General features: G+C 35.3%; 2 protein-coding genes across 3 annotated transcripts in view; both read right to left on the bottom strand.

Moving 5' to 3' along the window:
* Positions 1–1,163: 1,163 nt before the first annotated feature.
* slc24a5 (solute carrier family 24 member 5) lies at positions 1,164–10,166 on the bottom strand. The gene is made up of 9 exons (XM_051870425.1): positions 9,457–10,166; positions 8,938–9,117; positions 8,778–8,861; positions 7,853–7,956; positions 7,646–7,746; positions 6,221–6,504; positions 5,836–6,042; positions 2,634–2,735; positions 1,164–2,560 (listed from the first exon to the last, which is right to left on the bottom strand). Exons 1-9 carry the CDS (start codon positions 9,611–9,613, stop codon positions 2,238–2,240), a joined length of 1,542 nt encoding a protein of 513 aa, XP_051726385.1. The 5' UTR covers positions 9,614–10,166; the 3' UTR covers positions 1,164–2,237.
* A 725-nt stretch (positions 10,167–10,891) lies between these two features.
* The window catches only part of LOC127500242 (thrombospondin type-1 domain-containing protein 4-like), a 30,845-nt gene continuing 21,957 nt past the window's right edge, over positions 10,892–19,779 (bottom strand). For both annotated transcript variants that reach the window (XM_051871242.1, XM_051871243.1), the window contains 10 exons: positions 19,263–19,438; positions 17,977–18,076; positions 17,656–17,850; positions 17,396–17,525; positions 14,894–15,098; positions 14,431–14,604; positions 14,179–14,352; positions 13,450–13,629; positions 13,213–13,360; positions 10,892–12,387 (listed from right to left, as the gene is read on the bottom strand). In XM_051871242.1, coding sequence (XP_051727202.1) covers positions 12,242–12,387; positions 13,213–13,360; positions 13,450–13,629; positions 14,179–14,352; positions 14,431–14,604; positions 14,894–15,098; positions 17,396–17,525; positions 17,656–17,850; positions 17,977–18,076; positions 19,263–19,438 — 1,628 coding nt within the window. In that variant the 3' untranslated portion in view covers positions 10,892–12,241. The remainder of the gene's footprint in view (positions 12,388–13,212; positions 13,361–13,449; positions 13,630–14,178; positions 14,353–14,430; positions 14,605–14,893; positions 15,099–17,395; positions 17,526–17,655; positions 17,851–17,976; positions 18,077–19,262; positions 19,439–19,779) is intronic.

The raw sequence follows: 19,779 nt of genomic DNA, 5'->3' as shown, positions 1-19,779 counted from the left end.
AACATGATAAAACCAACATACTGAGGAAATAAACGAGGTACAATCAACAGTCTTTGGCATTTAGATTTCTTACCTAATTCATTTTAAGCAATTTCCTATCGTAAGTCTTATTACAATGGTAAACAGATTTTTCCAAATAACTAATTTTATTACAACATTGACCAAAATCCCTGAGCAATAAAGTTTTAGAAACTAAATCAACTCTCGCCAACATGGAAATAAACTGGAAAACAAGAAACATTTGCTCATTAAAGATTGAGATGTTCAGTAATTTGCTCCATGCTGACATAACGCTAAAACAAATTTATTACTGCACTGCAAAAAGTTTTGTTTTCCATTTAAAAAATTCTTAAATCAAGATACTTAAGAAGAAAAACAACAAAGTCCCCCTGTGGTTAAACTCAAGTGTTTAATGTTGTTTATCTGTCGATCTTTATGACAAATCATGTGCAAATTCAGAGTATTTTCTCCTTAAAACTGCAGTGAACCAAAGACCGTCTCAAAAACCCCACCCCTGTTTCCTACCATCACAAACATGACCAATCCTGACACGTGTGGGCGGGGCTTTTCTCCACTTACGTTCTGTGATGTTCAAAGCGTTTAGAAGGCAGCTGTCTGTCTCTGAGATGGTGAACAGGAACATGGTTTGTGTAACATTAGCAAAACATTATTAGTTGTTTGATAACGTAGTCAAGCCGTAGTCCAGGCTAATCATATTAATTACCGTTATGTGTCTGATGTAGCGAGCGACACATAAAACGCATCACCATATTCTGATACATGGACTTGTAGACGAGCCTGTATAATTCATTCTTCCACTTCTTATGAATCACTTTCTGGTTCAAAGATATGACTAAATTAAACCGTAGTGTCTACTACAGTAAAGCTGACGAGTGCATCAGGTAATCCGAGCTGCTGTGAGTGGAGGCGGGGACTAATTTGCATATTCATGGTTTCCGTGTATACTAAATGAAGCAAGGGTGTCGAGTTACATTAAAGCTATTTCAAGGCATGAAGAAATTATTTTCTCAGGGAAAACGTTTAAATATGTCACTGTGATCATCAAAGATGAGTTTTAAGCGATAACATTATTGACTGCAGGGGGACTTTGAGATGGATCATTTTTTCAGAAAACAAGACTTAAATGAGTCTGAGCTTGAAAGAAGAATCAAAAACAATTTAATTCAAAGGGAAAAGATTATTTTTCTGACTCCATTGTTCATTTTAAGCACAAACTCGCTTCATTTTCAGTTTTTCTGTACTTACTATACTCAATATCTTTTGCTTTTCAAGTAAATGTATCTTGATTCAAGAATGTTTAGAAATTTTCACCCTTTTTTTGTTTTTTGAAGACAGTTTAAAGATTTTCTGCTTTGTTAATTAAAATATCGCCATCTATCCTTATACAGTCATATAATTTCAATAAAAAACTGCTGATTTTTAATGATGCGACTTTAACCTGATTAAAATTATTGCATATAAAGTACAAAGTCAGTTTTAAAGAGCTTTAGAACATGTTTTATGTGAATATATTAATTTTTAATAGAAACGTTTGATACATCGAGGTCAAAAGCATCCCTTACAGAATCACTTTTCTAAATGGACCATCGTTTGACTTTTGTTCGTTTGTTCAAAATCAATAAACCAATGGGGAAAAATAACGTTAAAAGAACTTCCAGTTAAAAAAAACTCAACCTTATATTTTTGTCCATGCGCTGCAAAAATGATGCTCTTCCTCAGTGTTTCTGTCTTGTTTTCCAGCACAAATATCTAAACCTTCTTAAATCAAGATACATTTACTGGAGAAGAAAAATGACTGAAGATGTTTTGTTTACTGAAAAATTGATTAAAATTAACCATGTTTTTGCTTAAAACAAGAACAAATATCTGCCAATGGAGTCAGAAAAATAATCTTGTTTTCCCTTTGAATTAACTTTATTATTCTGACTCCATTGGCAGATTTTGAAGTTTGAACTCGCTGCATTTTTTTTCAATAAACAAGACTTAATATCTTCAGTCATTTTGCTTCTCCAGTAAATGTATCTTGATTTAACAATGTTTAGATATTTGTAATGGAAAACAAGACAGAAATATTGAGGAACAAAATCATTTTTGACAGCCAGTGTGGCCACATGATCGCCTGATGGATCGAGCAGCACTGAAATCAAACCGGCTGATCAAACCCAATCCAGTGGCATTCAATCAGACGCTTCACTGAACACGACTCCAGCAGAACGTTAGTCACTGCAGGCTCTGATTGGGTTGTTCCCGATGATCCCGAGCTCATACAAGATAGACAGCGTGGCGAAGAGGATGTAGCACACCAGAGACACCAGGCCCAATTTCCAGTCCAACTTCCATCCGTTAATGTGAACAGCCAAGAAGAGGAAGACGATGGAGAGCAGCAGCGTACAGGACATGAAGACCAAACCGGTGCTGTTGACTTCCACTGGAGATCCAGTGTCCACAAACACTGTCTTGATGAACCACGGCAGACCGAGACACAGCATGTCGAAGACGTTGGAGCCCACGATGTTGGACATGGCCATGTCAGCCTTACCTGTGAGAGACACACAGAACTTCACGTATGAACAGTTCACATGATGTTTAGATGCGTGAGGATGGTTCTTTACCTTCACGAGCCACCATCACACTGGCCACAGTGTCGGGAATGCTGGTTCCTGCTGCCAGGAGTGTCATTCCCATGACTGTATCCGGGATTCCCAGCGTCTCACCTGAACAAAACAACAGGGCAGAACTTTACACAGTGGGTTCTGTATAGAACACTAGGGTTCTTGACTAAATTTTAAAGAACCTTTATACCAGAAAAGTTCTATATAAGGAGAAATGTCTTAAATGATTCATGTTTAATTAATTTCATTTTTTCTTTTGATAAAATGTTTAATTCATACAATTTAATTAAAATAAAAAATGAATTAAAACTAAATCCATAAAATGATCCCATGAGGGGAAAAGTGTCTACATATGAAGAGCCTGACGGAACCCTTTAAGGTTCTACATGTGAAGCTCATGACGGACCCTTTAAGGTTCTACACATGAAGCTCATGACGGACCCTTTAAGGTTCTACACATGAAGCTCATGACGGAACCCTTTAAGGTTCTACATGTGAAGCGCAGGACGGAACCCTTTAAGGTTCTGCATATGAAGCTCCTGACGGACCCTTTAAGGTTCTACACGTGAAGCGCCTGACGGAACTCTTTAAGGTTCTACACATGAAGCTCATGACGGAACTCTTTAAGGTTCTACATGTGAAGCGTCTGACGGAACCCTTTAAGGTTGTATACATGAAATAAATGTATTTATTTAAATAAATATAACATTTTATTTTGAATATTTTATTTTTTACTATGCTACTTTAAATTCAAATAAAATGCCTTATTATGATGTTTTCTTGGGGTTTCAAGACCCTAGCCTTAACCCATTTGACAACTGTCGTCATAAATTATTTGAAATTATCTTCTGTTTAAATATCAGATCAGAGTCCTCTCTCTGATGTCATTTCCTGGCATCCTGCTTGTTACACAACACCACACATATTTGAAGCAGCACAACTGTTTTTCAACATTAATAATAATTATAAATGTTTCTTGAGCAGCAAATCATCATATTAGAGTGATTTCTGAAGGATCATGTGACACTGAAGACTGGAGTAATGATGCTGAAAATTCAGCTTTGATCACAGAAATAAATTACACTTTACTATATATTCACATAGAAAACAGCTGATTTACATTGTAATATTTCACATTTTTACTATATGTTTGATCAAATAAATGCTGCTTTGGTGAGCAGAAGAGACTCTTTCAAAAACTTTTATATATGAAATAAAAATTCTATTATTCCAAACATCTGACTGGTAGTGTAAATATAAAGCAAAAAGTTGAATAAAAACTGTTCAGTGCAATTTGCAATATTTTTTTTGCTGAGCATGTGACTGCATCGCAGGCTTCTCTGAGCTCAAAAGTTCAAAACTCCCCGTGTGGGTGACGTCCTGAGGGTCGGACCGCAGCGCTTTCTCTCCCAGTACCTGCTCATTAGTGTCGGGCTGTAAAGCTCCACTGGTGCTCATGTGAATCTGTGTGACCGTGTGCAGGATAATAATCCTATTATATGCGGCTGCATCACATGGTTTCTCACGGGCCCCTGTGGGGTTCAGCCGGACGGACCGGAGAACGTCGAGCCAACAGCATCATAATCCTTCAGGATACAGCGCTGGCATTTCAGGAATGGAATCAGGGAGCATGTGACCCGCCTGCGTGTGACCCATTCAAACGACCAAATGTCTGCAGCACAACTAGATGACGACTGCGGCTGGGAACAAATGTAGTGTGATGCTGGATCAATGCAAAATCATCCATCAGAACTGAGACTTATGCCAGACATACTGATAAGATACTGCATACTGCAAAATCCACAACGCTGAAATATTTCAGAAACTTGACTAATATGCAGAATAATAATAGCACATGACAGAGTGGGACAAACAACAGCTGTTTCTTTCTCTGTCAATTTCGTACCATCAAGCAAATATGAAAGACTCCTCACTAGATCCAGTCCATCACTAGATCCATCGCATGTTTATCGCAAATGATAACAAGACGACAAAACCAACAATATTTAAATCTCTTAATCAAACAATATTATAATCACTATCAAACAAAACCAACAATATTTAAATCTCTTAATCAAACAATATTATAATCACTATCAAACAAAACTGACAATATTTAAATCTCTTAAGAGATTTAAATATTGTCGGTTTTGTATGATTAATAGAAAAAAACTGACAATATTTAAATTTCTTAATTGAACAAAACAGACAATATTTAAATCTCTTAATTGAACAAAACGACAATATTTAAATTTCTTAATTGAACAAAACTGACAATATTTAAATCTCTTAATAGAACAAAACGACAATATTTAAATCTCTTAATCGAACAAAACTGACAATATTTAAATCGCTTAGTCAAACAAAACTGACAATATTTAAATCTCTTAATCAAACAAAGCGTCAATATTTAAATCTCTTAATCGAACAAAACCAACAATATTTAAATCTCGTAATTGAACAAAAACAACAATTTAAATATCTTACTCGAACAAAACTGACAATAATTAAATCTCTTAATAGAAAAAACAGACAATATTTAAATTTCTTAATCAAACAAAACGACAATATTTAAATCTCTTAATCGAACAAAACCAACAATATTTAAATCTCGTAATTGAACAAAAACAACTATTTAAATATCTTACTCGAACAAAACTGACAATATTTAAATCTCTTAATCAAACAAAACCAACTAACTTAATCTCTAAATTGAACAAAACCGACAATAATTAAATCTCGTAATCGAACAAAACCAACTAACTTAATCTCTAAACTGAACAAAAACAACAATTTAAATCTCTTAATCAAACAAAATCGTCAATATTTAAATCTCTTAAACAATATTTAAATCTCTTAATCAAACAAAATCGTCAATATTTAAATCTCTTAATCGAACAAAACCGACAAGATTTATAGTCTTGGTCACTCAGTCGTGTTCGAGTCACTGCTGCACTGATACTGTTCAAGACAACACTATAAACACAATATATCTAGATGTAAATCCAGTGGATCACTCATATTGTCGCTAAATATCATCATAATGCCCAGCTTGACTTGACTTGTAGATCCTGAATCTCATCTGGTTGATCGTGACGCTTGCAGTGCAGAAGTCGCGGGTTTGATTCCCAGGACACACACCATCAATGCACTGCAGGTCTACCAGATGAACATCAACAGAATAAAACGAAAGCATGCTCACCGACGACAGTTACCATCCACACCAGGACGTAGGTGAAGCCTGAGATCCAGACGGCAGACATCAGGAAGGTGATCATATACCATTTCTTCCAGAAGCGTCTCCTGCAGTCGGGAATGGTCAGGAACAACAACACGATGGCCGGAAGCGACAAAACCCAAAGGATCCGCTTGAGGTCGTGTTCGGGCATCGTGAACACGCTCTTCTGCTCTGAGAGAGGAAACGTGTTCAAACACAGATTGAGTCATTTTTTAACGGTTCAAATGGCTCTTTTATGACATTGCTGCAAAAAAAAAAAAAAAAACATTTAAGAGTGAAGGTATCACCAATAGTTAAAAAATATTATGCAGCGGATGTGACATCACAAGGATGTGACATCATCACGTACCTTCGCCGATCTCGTTCAAGCCGTGCAGACTGAGCGAGAGGTGGGAATATCCGGAGTCGTCCTGGAAGATGCCGCTGTCGGCTCGAGAGCGCCGGTGAACTCTCAGGCTGCTGTTGTCGCTCCATCCCACCAGCGGCTGCTGCTCCTCGCGCTCGCGAGAGCTCTTGCTCAGACACATGCAGCACGGGCTGAAGCGCTGCATCACGTACTCGCTGATCTTCAGATCGAAACACAGCACCACCACGTACACGCCGTACACCAGCAGAAGACACGCGCCGTCATACCTGCCAACACGCCAGAGCTTCGTTTGTGTCAGTAAACCAATGTGCCGAAGTGTGAAGACACGTATAAAGTGCTGTAATTTTGTACGCCAACTTCATTTGAAATAATAGAGTCTTAAAAGCCAGAAAGACACCAAAATCATCACTTCCTGTGAAATTTGTGCAAAATATAAGTAATAAAAGTTGTTTTTGTTGGTAAAAGACACTATAAAACGACAAAAGATGCAACTGACATAATAAACTATATCTAGTAAACTACAGCCCAATGTGTTTGTAGAACAAAAGTTTAGACCAAATAGTCTAAAAAAATAGTATAAAAAAAATATATGGCTTTTGGATTATTGCAGAAAATAAGCTCTGTGACCTACAAAAGTTTATGATTCTTACACGTTTTGTTTAACAAGATAATCTTCACAAACAAACAAAGCTTTTATGAATTTTGAAGCAGAAATAAAAAGCTATAGTTAGAATATCACAGGATTTCAATAGCCAATTTTTATGCACATTTTGGGATATTGCATTTTAAAAAAAGCTGGATGTAACATCAATAGAATGTTTGTATTTTAATAATTTAATAATGTTCTCAAAATGTAAGCATAAAAATGTTATGTATACATCATTATTGGGACTTTTTTCTGAAATGTTGTGATTGGATGTTTGCCTAACTTTTTTAACGCTCTGATCGCATTCAGGTCAGTTTTGACCCGGGAGCAGTACATAAACATTTCTAAAAAATCTCGTTTTCAGTATGAAAAAACATGTTGCATATGGATTAAGACTGTCAAAATACACATCAATTATTTTTTTTTTTTTTCAGATTTTTTACTTTTTTTTAAAAAAGCAAACAATTAAATTGTTACACCTTTCACGTTTGGGTCACTTTTGTATGGAAGATTGTTTCTGCCACTAAATAAAAAATTAAAAAAGGTAATTGTGACTTTTTATCACACAATTCAGACTTTTTTCCCTAACAATTGCAAATTCTATCACACAATTGCGAGTTTATACTGTATCTCGCAATTCCGACTTTAAATCTCACAATTCCAAGAAACATTTTATGTTTTGAACATTCAGAAATAACTTTTTAATAACTTAATGGGAACGTTAGCTGGGAGAATCATTACCGCAAACATCACAGACTCACCAGTAAACTGTGTTATCTGAGATTATGGCAATGACTGCGGCGACGCTGATGGCGTAAGCGACACAGTCCCTGAACAACGGCCAGCAGGTGAGACGAGCCGTCTGAACAGAGTGAAAACACACACAGCTGAGACACAGAGACTACAGACACACACCGACACGCTTGCAGCGCATGAAAAATGATGATGCGGCTGAAAATGTCACACACCACAGAGGTCAAGAGGCCACACGCAGCACAGATGCACAGGAGGTTATACACGGCCGATCCCATGATGGTGCTCACGCCGATATCTCCTTTAGTCACAAACACACCTGAGGACGAAACACATTCAAAGTCATTGTGTTAAATTCATGTAATATAAGTCTCTGGTGTCCCCAGAATGTGTTTGTGAAGTTTCAGCTCAAAATACCCCACAGATCATTTATTATAGCTTGTCAAATTTGAGCAAAAACACTCAGTTTTTGTGTGTGTCCCTTTAAATGCAAATGAGCTGCTGCTCCCGGCCCCCTTTCCAGAAGAGGGCGGAGCTTTAACAGCTCACGTTTCGGTTTCTCAACAACAACAAAGCTGGAGAATCTCACGCAGACAAAATGACGACGTGTTCAGCCTTACATTGTTCAAACCGGAGTCGACACTGATGGAGAGACTCAGGAAGAAGTTACAACTTTTAGACGTTTCTGAATGGTTAGTGGATAAATTTATGTAGTTGCTGTGGAGTTGATGTAACTCATCCACTAGTATGTGTCGTCATGTTAATCTTTTGTGCAAATCCAGCGTTGAATTGACCCTCGTTTGTGAAGCAGTCTGGCGTAAAATGACGGCATGTCAACAACACTCTACTACAACAACTCTTCCTCTTCTCTAAAGCAGCCCAACATGGCCTCACCTCCTTTGTTGCGTGTTCTCGGGGGCGGGGTTTATGTAAATTTTAGTGTTGGTGATGTCACAAACCCAGGAAGAAGTTTGTTGTAGTCCTTAAACAGAGAAAATATCTCTCTTTGCATTGAACTTTGAGCGTCGTAACTTTGCAGATGTTGTTTATGCTCAAACAGCAACATTACACACTAACTAAAGTTAAAAAAGTCAAATCATAATCAACCAGAGATGTGATTTGTGATATTTCTGAGATTACCCAGAAACGCAGTGACGAGTTCCGGCGCCGAGCTTCCCGCTGCCATGAAAGTGGCTCCAGCAACATCTTGTGAGAGACCGAGACCTGAAACACAACCAGATCCAGTCAGATCACACCACAGACACACTGCCAGACAAAACCAGACAAAACACCGGCTTACGCTCGCTGATGACCTCGAGAGACGGCAGGAAATAATCATCACACACGATGGAGACGGCCAGAAGCATGTAGAAGATGATCATGAAGTAAATCAGAATCCCTCCGTCTTTCCTCTCCTGGAGCGTGAAGAATCCTTCGGGAAACTCAGAGGACTGCGGCGGGATGCAGTCGCTCGCATTTTCTGCAAAACACACAGATCTTCATTATCAACTCCAGTGATTTCTGATGGGTTTAAAAGACAATTAATATTCAGTATTCATATCACTGTTTTGACTGAACTGACAGTTTCAGATGAGAACAAAACTTGAGCTGAACTGATCTGAACAATCACTCTATTGTCTTTTTAGAGCTGCTTATAGCTGAAATTGAATTTGTTTCAGAATAATGAAGTTTACAACATCAACACTGTTATTTTACTGTTAATTAAGCTGTTTTGAAACAGTCTGAATTGTATAAAGCGCTATAGAAACACGTGACTCTCTTGCTGAATGAATCTCAACATGAATCAAATCTCTCTCACCAACATCCCGACGGACTCTCGCAGCAGCCGAACCCCGAAAACTCTTTCCGACGTAGAAGACGAGATGAATCGCTGCAAATATAAGCAAAACTACAGCGATGATATAGAGCAGAACATCTCTCCTCTTCCTCCGGTGAAGAACCGTGTCTTTCCTCATCGTTCCCACCGATTACTGATGCTTGAGGAGATTCATGGAGCCGTAGGAGCTGAAGTTTATTCCTGGACTGTGAGTGTGTGTGTGTGTGTGTGTGTGTGTGTGTGTATCACGAGACTCATTATTCTGCATGAACGAGTCTCAAGCCTTCAGGGCTGAAAGAGTTTGACAAATACAAATGTTATCATGCAAAATTATGTGCCTCTTAAGGAGATAAATCGATTTGCGCACACTGAATCTGTGCACATAATTTATGGCTTATACATACTCATCATTGAGATGACTGATGAATTATTCATATTTTGTCCTCTTGTTATTTTGCTGGATGTGATCGGATGAATTTAACCAGGAGCGTCACTGGTCCTGGACTGACTTCAGGGGTTTCAGTCTTCAGAGCCCCAAATATGATCATCCCCATCCTCAAATTTAAAAAGCAACTATATATTTTTATGCATAAATATCTAATTATTATTGTGAAAAATTAATATTATAAATATGCGTATAATATTATTTGGAAAATATTTATTCTATTATGTTGCATCAATGCATTCTTTCCTATTTGCCTATTAGATGGATTATTTATTTAAATAAAAATCTATTTTAATACATTTATTTATTTTAGTTAAATGTATTAAAAATTATTTAAAATAAAATTAATGTATTTAAATCATGTTTTATTTATTTATATTAATCAAAAAGTTTATTTACTTTTTATTTACATCAAATTGTATTTATTTTAATTAATTTATTCATTTTAATCAAATGTATTAATTCATTATTTATTTAAATAATTTTTTATTTAATAATTTTTTTAATCAAATGGATTTTTACATAAAAATATTTTTCATTTTACATACTTTTTAGTCAAAGTACAAAGTTTTTATTTCTTTACATAAAATGTGTTTATTTTAAATAATTGTTTAAAAATAAATTTTTTATTTTAATCAATTTTATTTAAATAATGTTTTATTTATTTACATCACTGCATTCTGTTCTACTCACTATAGTACTGTACTGTTAGACGTATTATTTATTTATTTAAATCAAATTTTATTTATTTATTATCAACTTATTTTAATCTAATGTTTTAGTTTATTTTTTACATCTCATTTTATTTATTTATCATTATAAATGTATTCATTTTAATCAGATTTATTAACTTATTTAAATAAATATTTATTCAATTATTAAAATCTTTTTTTTTAATCAAATTGATTTATGTTACTTAGTTTAATCTTATTTTTGCCAGACCCCAGTTTAAAAAAACATCTGAAGATTCACTCAGAATTCAACTTTAGACTTTAATCACTTTATAAAGAGTAAAAAGATACAGCTCAACGGATCTGAATGAGTATGAAGATGTCCACAAATCTGTTTCAAAACTACAAAAACTGAATGTGTTCAGAATATAAATACACATGAGTACAATAAAAATATATGACTTACATGTGACTGTCTGTGATCATGACTCTTTTCACTCGTGTCGTTATTATGGAGATAAAATAGTCTCAAAATTAATCAAAGCACATTTTGCTTCTTGACTCAAAGCACTGAGCAAAGGCGTATTATGATTGGCTGGATGGATGAAAAACCCACATCTGATTGGCTAAAGAGAAAATCTGTTTAAAAAAAAAACTGACAGGAAAGTTTCAAAACAGACACAAATCCATCATGATGTGACGATATGAAGTGTGTAAACAAATTTCTGAATCTTATTGTGAACATGAATGAGATTGATTGATTTCAGTTTGCAAATATATAAACTTTGTTTGTGAATGTGAATTAGCTTATACATTTGTGAATCATATTTTGTAAATACATTATTTTTAGGTTATTAACACTCATTGTACATCGTTAACAGGCCAAAGAAACCATTATCCCAGATAACCATAATATGTTCTAAGAACGTTTTTGTAACGTTCCCGTCAAGTTACGAAAACATTATTTTTGAATGTTCTCTGACGTCCAGTTTTTTTAAAATTGGTTATTCTAATGTTACGTGAATATTCCATTATTGGAACGTTACATTTGAATGTTCTGAAACAAGTAACATTTGAAAATGTTACAGAATATCCAAATAAAACGTTCCATGAACGATGTATAACTAATGTTTTTGTGCTAACGTTTTGAGAACATTATTAAAGACTAGATAACTTTGAACGAACGCTCTATTAACGTTACTGGAAAATGTTTGTTCATAACGTTGAGAGAACGTTCCCTGTGTTCCAGTTTTACAGTGAGCTGAACACGTTCACACTGCAGTGAGATACAGCGCTTCATTCACGCAGTTCAGCGACAAACACTGAATGATTCAGGAGGTTACAACTGAATTCACATTAAACAGACGCAGTGTGAACAGAACTAATACAGTGTTGGTGCTGGAGAATCTCACTCGTCTCGTTCTCATGTTCAGTGTACTCACTGATCTCCGTGGTTCATACAGATCGTGACACTGACACACCTGATTTGATCCTGTCGAGCGTCTTTAGAGTTTCAGATGGTCTGTTTATGCCACATGTGTGTTTGGCTCCAGCTGAAGAACCACGACGAGGCCACAGATGCATTTCCCATCCAGACAGAATTAGTGACGAGCGGTCAGTCTGTTTCTCCCTCGTTCTGGTTTAGATGTCCTCAGGATCGGCGTCTCCAGCGTCCGGAGCTCCGGTGCGCCACACGCCTGCAGGACACGCAACACGCCGTCTGATAGTAGTCGTACACGCAGAGACGCGCCTGGACCACCACGTTACAGTTGAAGTATTTATCACGACACTTTTCATCTGAAAAACACAGAAATTAAACAGATCCAACGATGAATCTCACAAAAACATGTTCAGGTCACGGCATAAGAAAATAAAAACCAAATCATAAAATCATAAAAATAAAATCATAAGAAAAAAAATATTTGGATGAGGAAAATCAAGCCTATTTTTCCATTGTTGCATGGAAAAATAGGCATGATTATCATTTGATTCTTATTACTTGTCTGTTTTTATATAAAAGAAAACTTATATATGTCACATTTACCCAAAAATCAAAAGAAAGAAACAACATTTTGCATGTAGAAAACTAAAATAAATATTAAATATTTAAATATAAGTTATATATATTTATAAAATATAATTAATATTAATAATTATATATATATATATATATATATATATATATAATTTATTTATTTAAATATATATTTAAATATTATATATTTAATATTTAAATTTGTATTTATTTATTTAAATTGTCTACATGATTTTTCTACAAAATACAGTTAATCTATAATATATAATAATTATATATAATATTTACATATAATATTTAAATATATTTATTTTAATTTAAATATATATATAATATAATAATATATAATAATTATATATAATATTTATAATTTATTTATTTATTATTTAAACATATAAACTGTATTTTGCTTGTAGAAAATTTAAATAAAGAAATAAATACATATTTTAAAAAAATATATATATACATTTATTTATTTATTTATTTAAATTTTCCACAAGGAAAATACAGTGTCTTTCCTTTAATTTTGGGTAAATGTGACAGATGAATGTGAAGTGGCATGTTTATATATTCATGATGGAACTGACCAATCAGAGGGAGGCAGGGCTCAGGGTTACACTCCTCCCTCTCGTGCGGCTTCAGCGTTTCCTCACAGCGGTCGCTGGTGGTCATGTGATCATCAGAGAGACAGCGCACCTCTCGCACGCGGTAACCGGCCTCACACGTCTTCGAGCACTAAAAAAAAACATGCAGACAGAAGGACCACATTCACAGTGTCTGATTATGTAAAGCTGCTATGCGGTTGTTAGGGTGCTCTGTCTCACCGTGCTCCAGTCCGTGTGGAACCACTTTGCTCCGCAGGCCTTGATGAAGCAGCTCTGCTGGCTGAGCGGTCGGTCCAGAGACGAGCACTCGTACGCCGGCATCACCGCAAAACCCTCATCAGACCTCATCAGACACACTACTGCCCTCTGCTGGCTGCCGGTGCCGCACTCCGCCGAGCACTGACACACACACACACACACACACACACACACACAAGACCAATGCATCATCATCTCAAACAGGAATTCACAAACTTTTCACAGCTAAAAAATAAAATATTTAATCATAAAGTGTTTTAAAATATTTTTTTTTAAATTTGTATTATATGAGTTAATAAATATTTTGTAACTGTTTATTTTGATTGTTTTTAATTTAAAATCATTTATTTTAATTTTGCATTTTTATGATTTAATTAATTTTTTTGTATGTATTTTGATTGTTTTTATTTGAACAATTTATTTTAATTATGATTTAATAATGTTTTTGTTTATTTTTATTCTTTTTATTTTAAAATCATTTATTTTAATTCTGCATTTTTGTGATTCAGTTCATTTTTAATAAATGCTTTACCTTGATTGTTTTACTTTAAATTATTTATTTATTTTAATTTGACATTTTTATGATTTAATTATTAGTTTTTCATCAACTCACGAACCCTAACCCTGATCTATAACATCAGGCACACTGATGTGATCACCACAGTGAAATGCATGACCTGAGGGCCGTACCTGACTCCAGGGGCCGGTGAACCACTCGGTGCGGCTCTCACAGGGGCCGTTGTTGCAGGGCTGAGCCTCAGCCGGCCGCTCGGACCCGCAGCCCTCCAGAGGCAGACTGCTGATGTGATTGGTGAGACACAGAACGCCGCGCGTCCGCACACCCATGCCGCAGTCCGCAGAGCACTGCCGTCACAGCACAAACACGTGAGCGCAGCGACACACACGTGATCAGAAACCAGACCGTGTTCCGGCGTGACTCACCTGAGCGCTCCACTCGCTGAAGAACCAGCTCTTAGTACACGGACCCGCGTCGCAGTTCTCCAAGTCGCTGGGACGGAGTTTCATGTTGCACTCGTCATCTTCCACGATATCACCAACATTACTGACACAGTGCACCTCACGTGACCTCTGACCCACGCCGCACGGCACAGAACACTGACAACACACACACACACACACTAATGCGTTTAAGCTGTGCACAGAAGCTTCTACTGACACAAGCTCAGTTTCACGTTTGAAGATTGATACTGCCACAATAATGCAAGACTGCATGTGTTTAGTATGTTTTTAGCCTTACTTGTACCCACTAACGAGACTAGTGTTATTGCAGTTATCAAATCCAAAGCTCCGCCCACTGCCCCCGCTGATAGGCTATTGCTCAGAGTCCTCACGTGTGTGGCCAATCAGCGGGGAGGAGGGGCTGTGACTGACAGCTGTCACTCACGGGACTCCACTCCGAGCGAATCTGCCACTCGCTGCAGATCTTCAGCTGGCAGGTGCTGCTGGTCTCGGGCCGCTCCAGGTGCTGGCACCGGCTGGTGTGCACGTTTAATGTGCGGTTGGCGTACGCCTGACGACACAGGACCTGACGATGCTGCACCCCCAAACCGCACGTCTTACTGCACTCGGACCACTCGCCGATGTCCCAGCTGAACACACGTTCACAGACATATCAATCAGAGATATTCTACGAGAGCTCGTGTCATGATGTGAATGTAGTGACATCTGAAGAGTGACTATATTCAAGAGTCTTTTAGGGACGTTATAAAACACTTTATTATATTAACATGAATTCAGCATACACTTTATTGATGATGCATAATATTCTATATAAAACCAACCAATATTTAACTCGGCAATATTTAAATCTCTTACTCGAACAAAACCAACAATGTTTAAATCTCGTAATCGAACAAAACCGACGATATTTAAATCTCTTAATCAAACAAAATCGACAATATTTAAATCTCTTAATCGAACAAAACCAACAATATTTAAATCTCTTAACCGAACAAAACCGACAATGTTTAAATCTCATAATCGAACAAAACCAACAATATTTAAATCTCATAATCGAACAAAACCGATGATATTTAAATCTCTTAATCAAACAAAATCGACGATATTTAAATCTCATAATCAAACAAAACCGACGATATTTAAATCTCTTAATCGAACAAAAGCAACAATATTTAAATCTCATAATCGAACAAAACTGACGATATTTAAATCTCTTAATCAAACAAAACCGAGAATATTTAAATCTATTAATCGAACAAAACCAACAATGCTTAAATCTCATAATCGAACAAAACCGACTATCTCTAAATCTCTTAATCGAACAAAATCAACAATCTTTAAATCTCTTAATCGAACAAAACCGACGATATTTAAATCTCTTAATCAAACAAAATTGACAATATTTAAATCTCTGAACCAAACAAAACCAACAATATTTAAATCTCATAAATCGAACAAAACCGATGATATTTAAATCTCTTAATCAAACAAAACCAACAATATTTAAATCTCTTAATCGAACAAAACTGACAATGTTTAAATCTCATAATCGAACAAAACCAACAATATTGAAATCTCTTAATCGAACAAAACCGTCAAAATTTAAATCATGTAATCGAACAAAACCAATAATATTTAAATCTCTTAATCGAACAAAATCAACAATCTTTAAATCTCGTAATCGAACAAAACCGACAATATTTAAATCTCTTAATCAAACAAAACCAACGATATTTAAATCTCTTAATCAAACAAAACCAACGATATTTAAATCTCTTAATCGAACAAAACCAACAATATTTAAATCTCATAATCGAACAAAACCGACAATCTTTAAATCTCTTAATAGAACAAAACCGACAATCTTTAAATCTCTTAATCGAACAAAATCAACAATCTTCAAGTGTCGTAATCGAACAAAACCGACAATCTTTAAATCTCTTAATCGAACAAAATCAACAATCTTTAAATGTCATAATCGAACAAAACCGACGATATTTAAATCTCTTAATCGAACAAAACCGACAATATTTAAATCTCTGAATCAAACAAAACCGACAATATTTAAATCTCTTAATCAAACAAAATTGACGATATTTAAATCTCTGAATCAAACAAAACCAACAATATTTAAATCTCATAATCGAACAAAACCGACAATATTTAAATCTCTTAATCGAACAAAACCGACAATGTTTAAATCTCGTAATCGAACAAAAACTGACAGTTTAAATCTCGTAATCGAACAAAACCGACAATGTTTCAATCTCGTAATCGAACAAAACCGACAATATTGAAATCTCCTAATCAAATAAAACATCAAAATTAAAATCTTCTAATCGAACAAAACCAACAATATTGAAATCTCTTAATCGAACAAAACCATCAAAATTTAAATCATGTAATCGAACAAAACCAACAATATTTAAATCTCTTAATCGAACAAAACCGACAATATTTAAATCTGTAAATGAAACAAAACCAACAATATTTAAAATTCTAAATAGAACAAAACTGACCAACATGTAAATCTCTTTCGACATTTAAATCAATAGTCTTGATCACTCAATCGTGTTCGAGTCACTGCTGCACTGATATTGTTCTAGACAACACTATGAACACAATATATCTAGATGTAAATCCAGAGGATCACTTGTATCTCATCGTTATATATAATCATATCACCCAGCTCTAAAACTTGCTTTATGTTAAATCATTATAGACATAACAGCATGAATCAACGCTGCATTTACACCACTGGATGTCAGAATAAGACTGTCACACAACTTCATTTACTGCAGGGTTCTTCAAATCCTGATCAAACTAACCTGAACCAGACAATCAAGTCTTGTGGATCACTAGAACTCTATCTGGAGCTAATCTACATTTGCAGAACACACACAAAAAAGAAGAAGAAGAGACTCACAAAGCAGGACAGGGCTGGACGTTGCACGGCTCCTCCTGCGCGCTGGGTTTGGTGCTGCTGTCGCACAGACCGGTCGGCACCTGCGCGTGAGTGACCCGATGGACACAGACGAACACTGAGTACCTGCTACCTGCACACGTGATCAACAAACCAAATTTATTACAAAATGAGCCTCTCACACAGCAGATTTTCTTCAGAAAACTCACTGAATTAATCATTTTACAGTGTGTTTCTGCGTTCAGTCATGATGTGTTTCTGACCTCTGCCACAGGAGGCGCTGCAGTCTGTGCTGCCGCTGAGCTTCCAGTTATACTCTCTGACTCTGGTCGAAGGCGGAGCTGTAGGAAGCTGATTATCCGGGATGGGAGGGGGATGCTTGACCCCTGACCCCTCATGACTCTCCAGGGTCGACTGGCCGTTTGCATCAGAATCTGTCTGACCGTTCACAACATTTACTGTGGAGCAACACAAGATACAGTAAACAGAATGCTGTCATTTTCACATGGTCAATGCATAATAGGGAAAAAAGGCAGTAGAAAAGCGCGCCAAGTGTCCCGTTAGGATCTGCTGGATGGACTCACTGTCCAGTTGGTTCTCTTTAGGACGCTGAGCATCGACAGCGTTCTCTGATGGCATGATGAACTCATAATGGACTCCTGGATTGGGCTGCTGGAAGATCATCTGAGCAGAGACAAACATCAGTAATGATTAGAAACCGCTGGCAGCTGCAGTCTTCCTGCAGACCGAGGATGAACTGGATCACACGGCATCAAGGTGAGACGTTTAAACGTCCGGAAGATCTTCTGCATGGTCACACAACTTTCAGTTTCTTGTCATGTTTGAAAAGCTTAAACTTCAGTGTCTCAATGAGGCGAGTGAACTGTCACTGCTTATGATGTTCTGCAGTTAAAAGTCACTTATATAAAATAAGCTGCAAAAATCTGATAAATAAATATACATGTAAAAATGCTCCAATAATAAGTCACTTATGTAAAAAGTGTCTGCTAAATGAATAAATGTACATATAAAAATGCAATAATAATAATAATATTCATAATAGTAATAATAATAATATTAATATATTAAGTTAATATAATATTAATACAATAATTATAATAAATTATAATATTAATATATTTATGCATTTATATTTATTTTATATTTGTATTAATGATATAAATGCAATAATAATAATAAAATAATAAATATTAATTAATAAATCAATAAATAATGAATTAATAAAATTAGTACTTTTAACAAATAATTAATATATTAATAAATGTAATATATAAATTACATATAAAAATAACTTTTATAATTTATATATTACATATAAATTACATATAAATATAAACTAAAAATTAATATATAATATAATGAATGAAAATAATAATTAATAAATTGTAATTAAATAAAAATAATATATTTATGTAAATATGAACACAATAATAATAATATTAATAATAAAATATTTTAATTAATAAAATTAATACATTAATTAAATAATTAAATCATTGGTAAATTTAATAATAAATAATTAATTAATAATGTAATTTATTAAAATACTTAAATAAAAAATAATTAATTAATAATAATATTAACACAATAATAATAATAATAATAGTAATAATACCAACAATAGTAATAATAATAATAATATTAATAAATAATAATATGAATATATTGATAATAATATTAGTGTAATAATAATAACTAAATAACTCAGAATTATATTACATAATTATATTGATATTAAACATTATATTAATAATTCAGTATTATATTGCAATAACATAATGTTGGGTTCCAAAAATGTGTTACAATAAAAGTGGTAACAATAGATATCAAGTTTTGATGTGTCACTCACATAAACATCCACGATTTCATTGGTCGGTCCCTCTGCCAGGAACGACTCTCCGGCGGTGCTGCTGATCTCATTGGGCCGTCGGTACGTGAACATTGTTCCCACTCCCTCATACATTCCTGGACGGTCGATGGCCCAGTTTCCATTAATAATGGATCGGCCAGACCGACTGAGCAGAGCTGCACACACACACACACACACACACACACACACACACACACACACAGTAGCTGGTCAGAGTTATTGTTGGTGACAGAGAACTTCAGCAGCTAACGGAGCTTCTAACACATGCTGACATGCAAATAAAACTCAAGCCTTCAGTGACCTGAGGCCATCGGCCGGCTCATCTTTGCTCTGAGCGTTTGTGTGGGAAGTTTATTAAATCCTGTGGCTCATAAATCAGGAGAGGGAAAAACGGACACTGTGAGAAAAGAATTTTCCATCCTCCACTGAGGTTGTCATTGAATAAAGCGCAGTTAATCCTGACATCTGATCTTCAACAACAACCACGGCAGACACA

Source organism: Ctenopharyngodon idella, chromosome 18, assembly GCF_019924925.1.
Source record: "Ctenopharyngodon idella isolate HZGC_01 chromosome 18, HZGC01, whole genome shotgun sequence".
In the NCBI taxonomy this organism is placed as follows: Eukaryota; Metazoa; Chordata; class Actinopteri; order Cypriniformes; family Xenocyprididae; genus Ctenopharyngodon; species Ctenopharyngodon idella.
The sequence above is the reverse complement of the archived record's forward strand: the minus strand, read 5'-3'. Positions and strand labels throughout refer to the sequence as shown.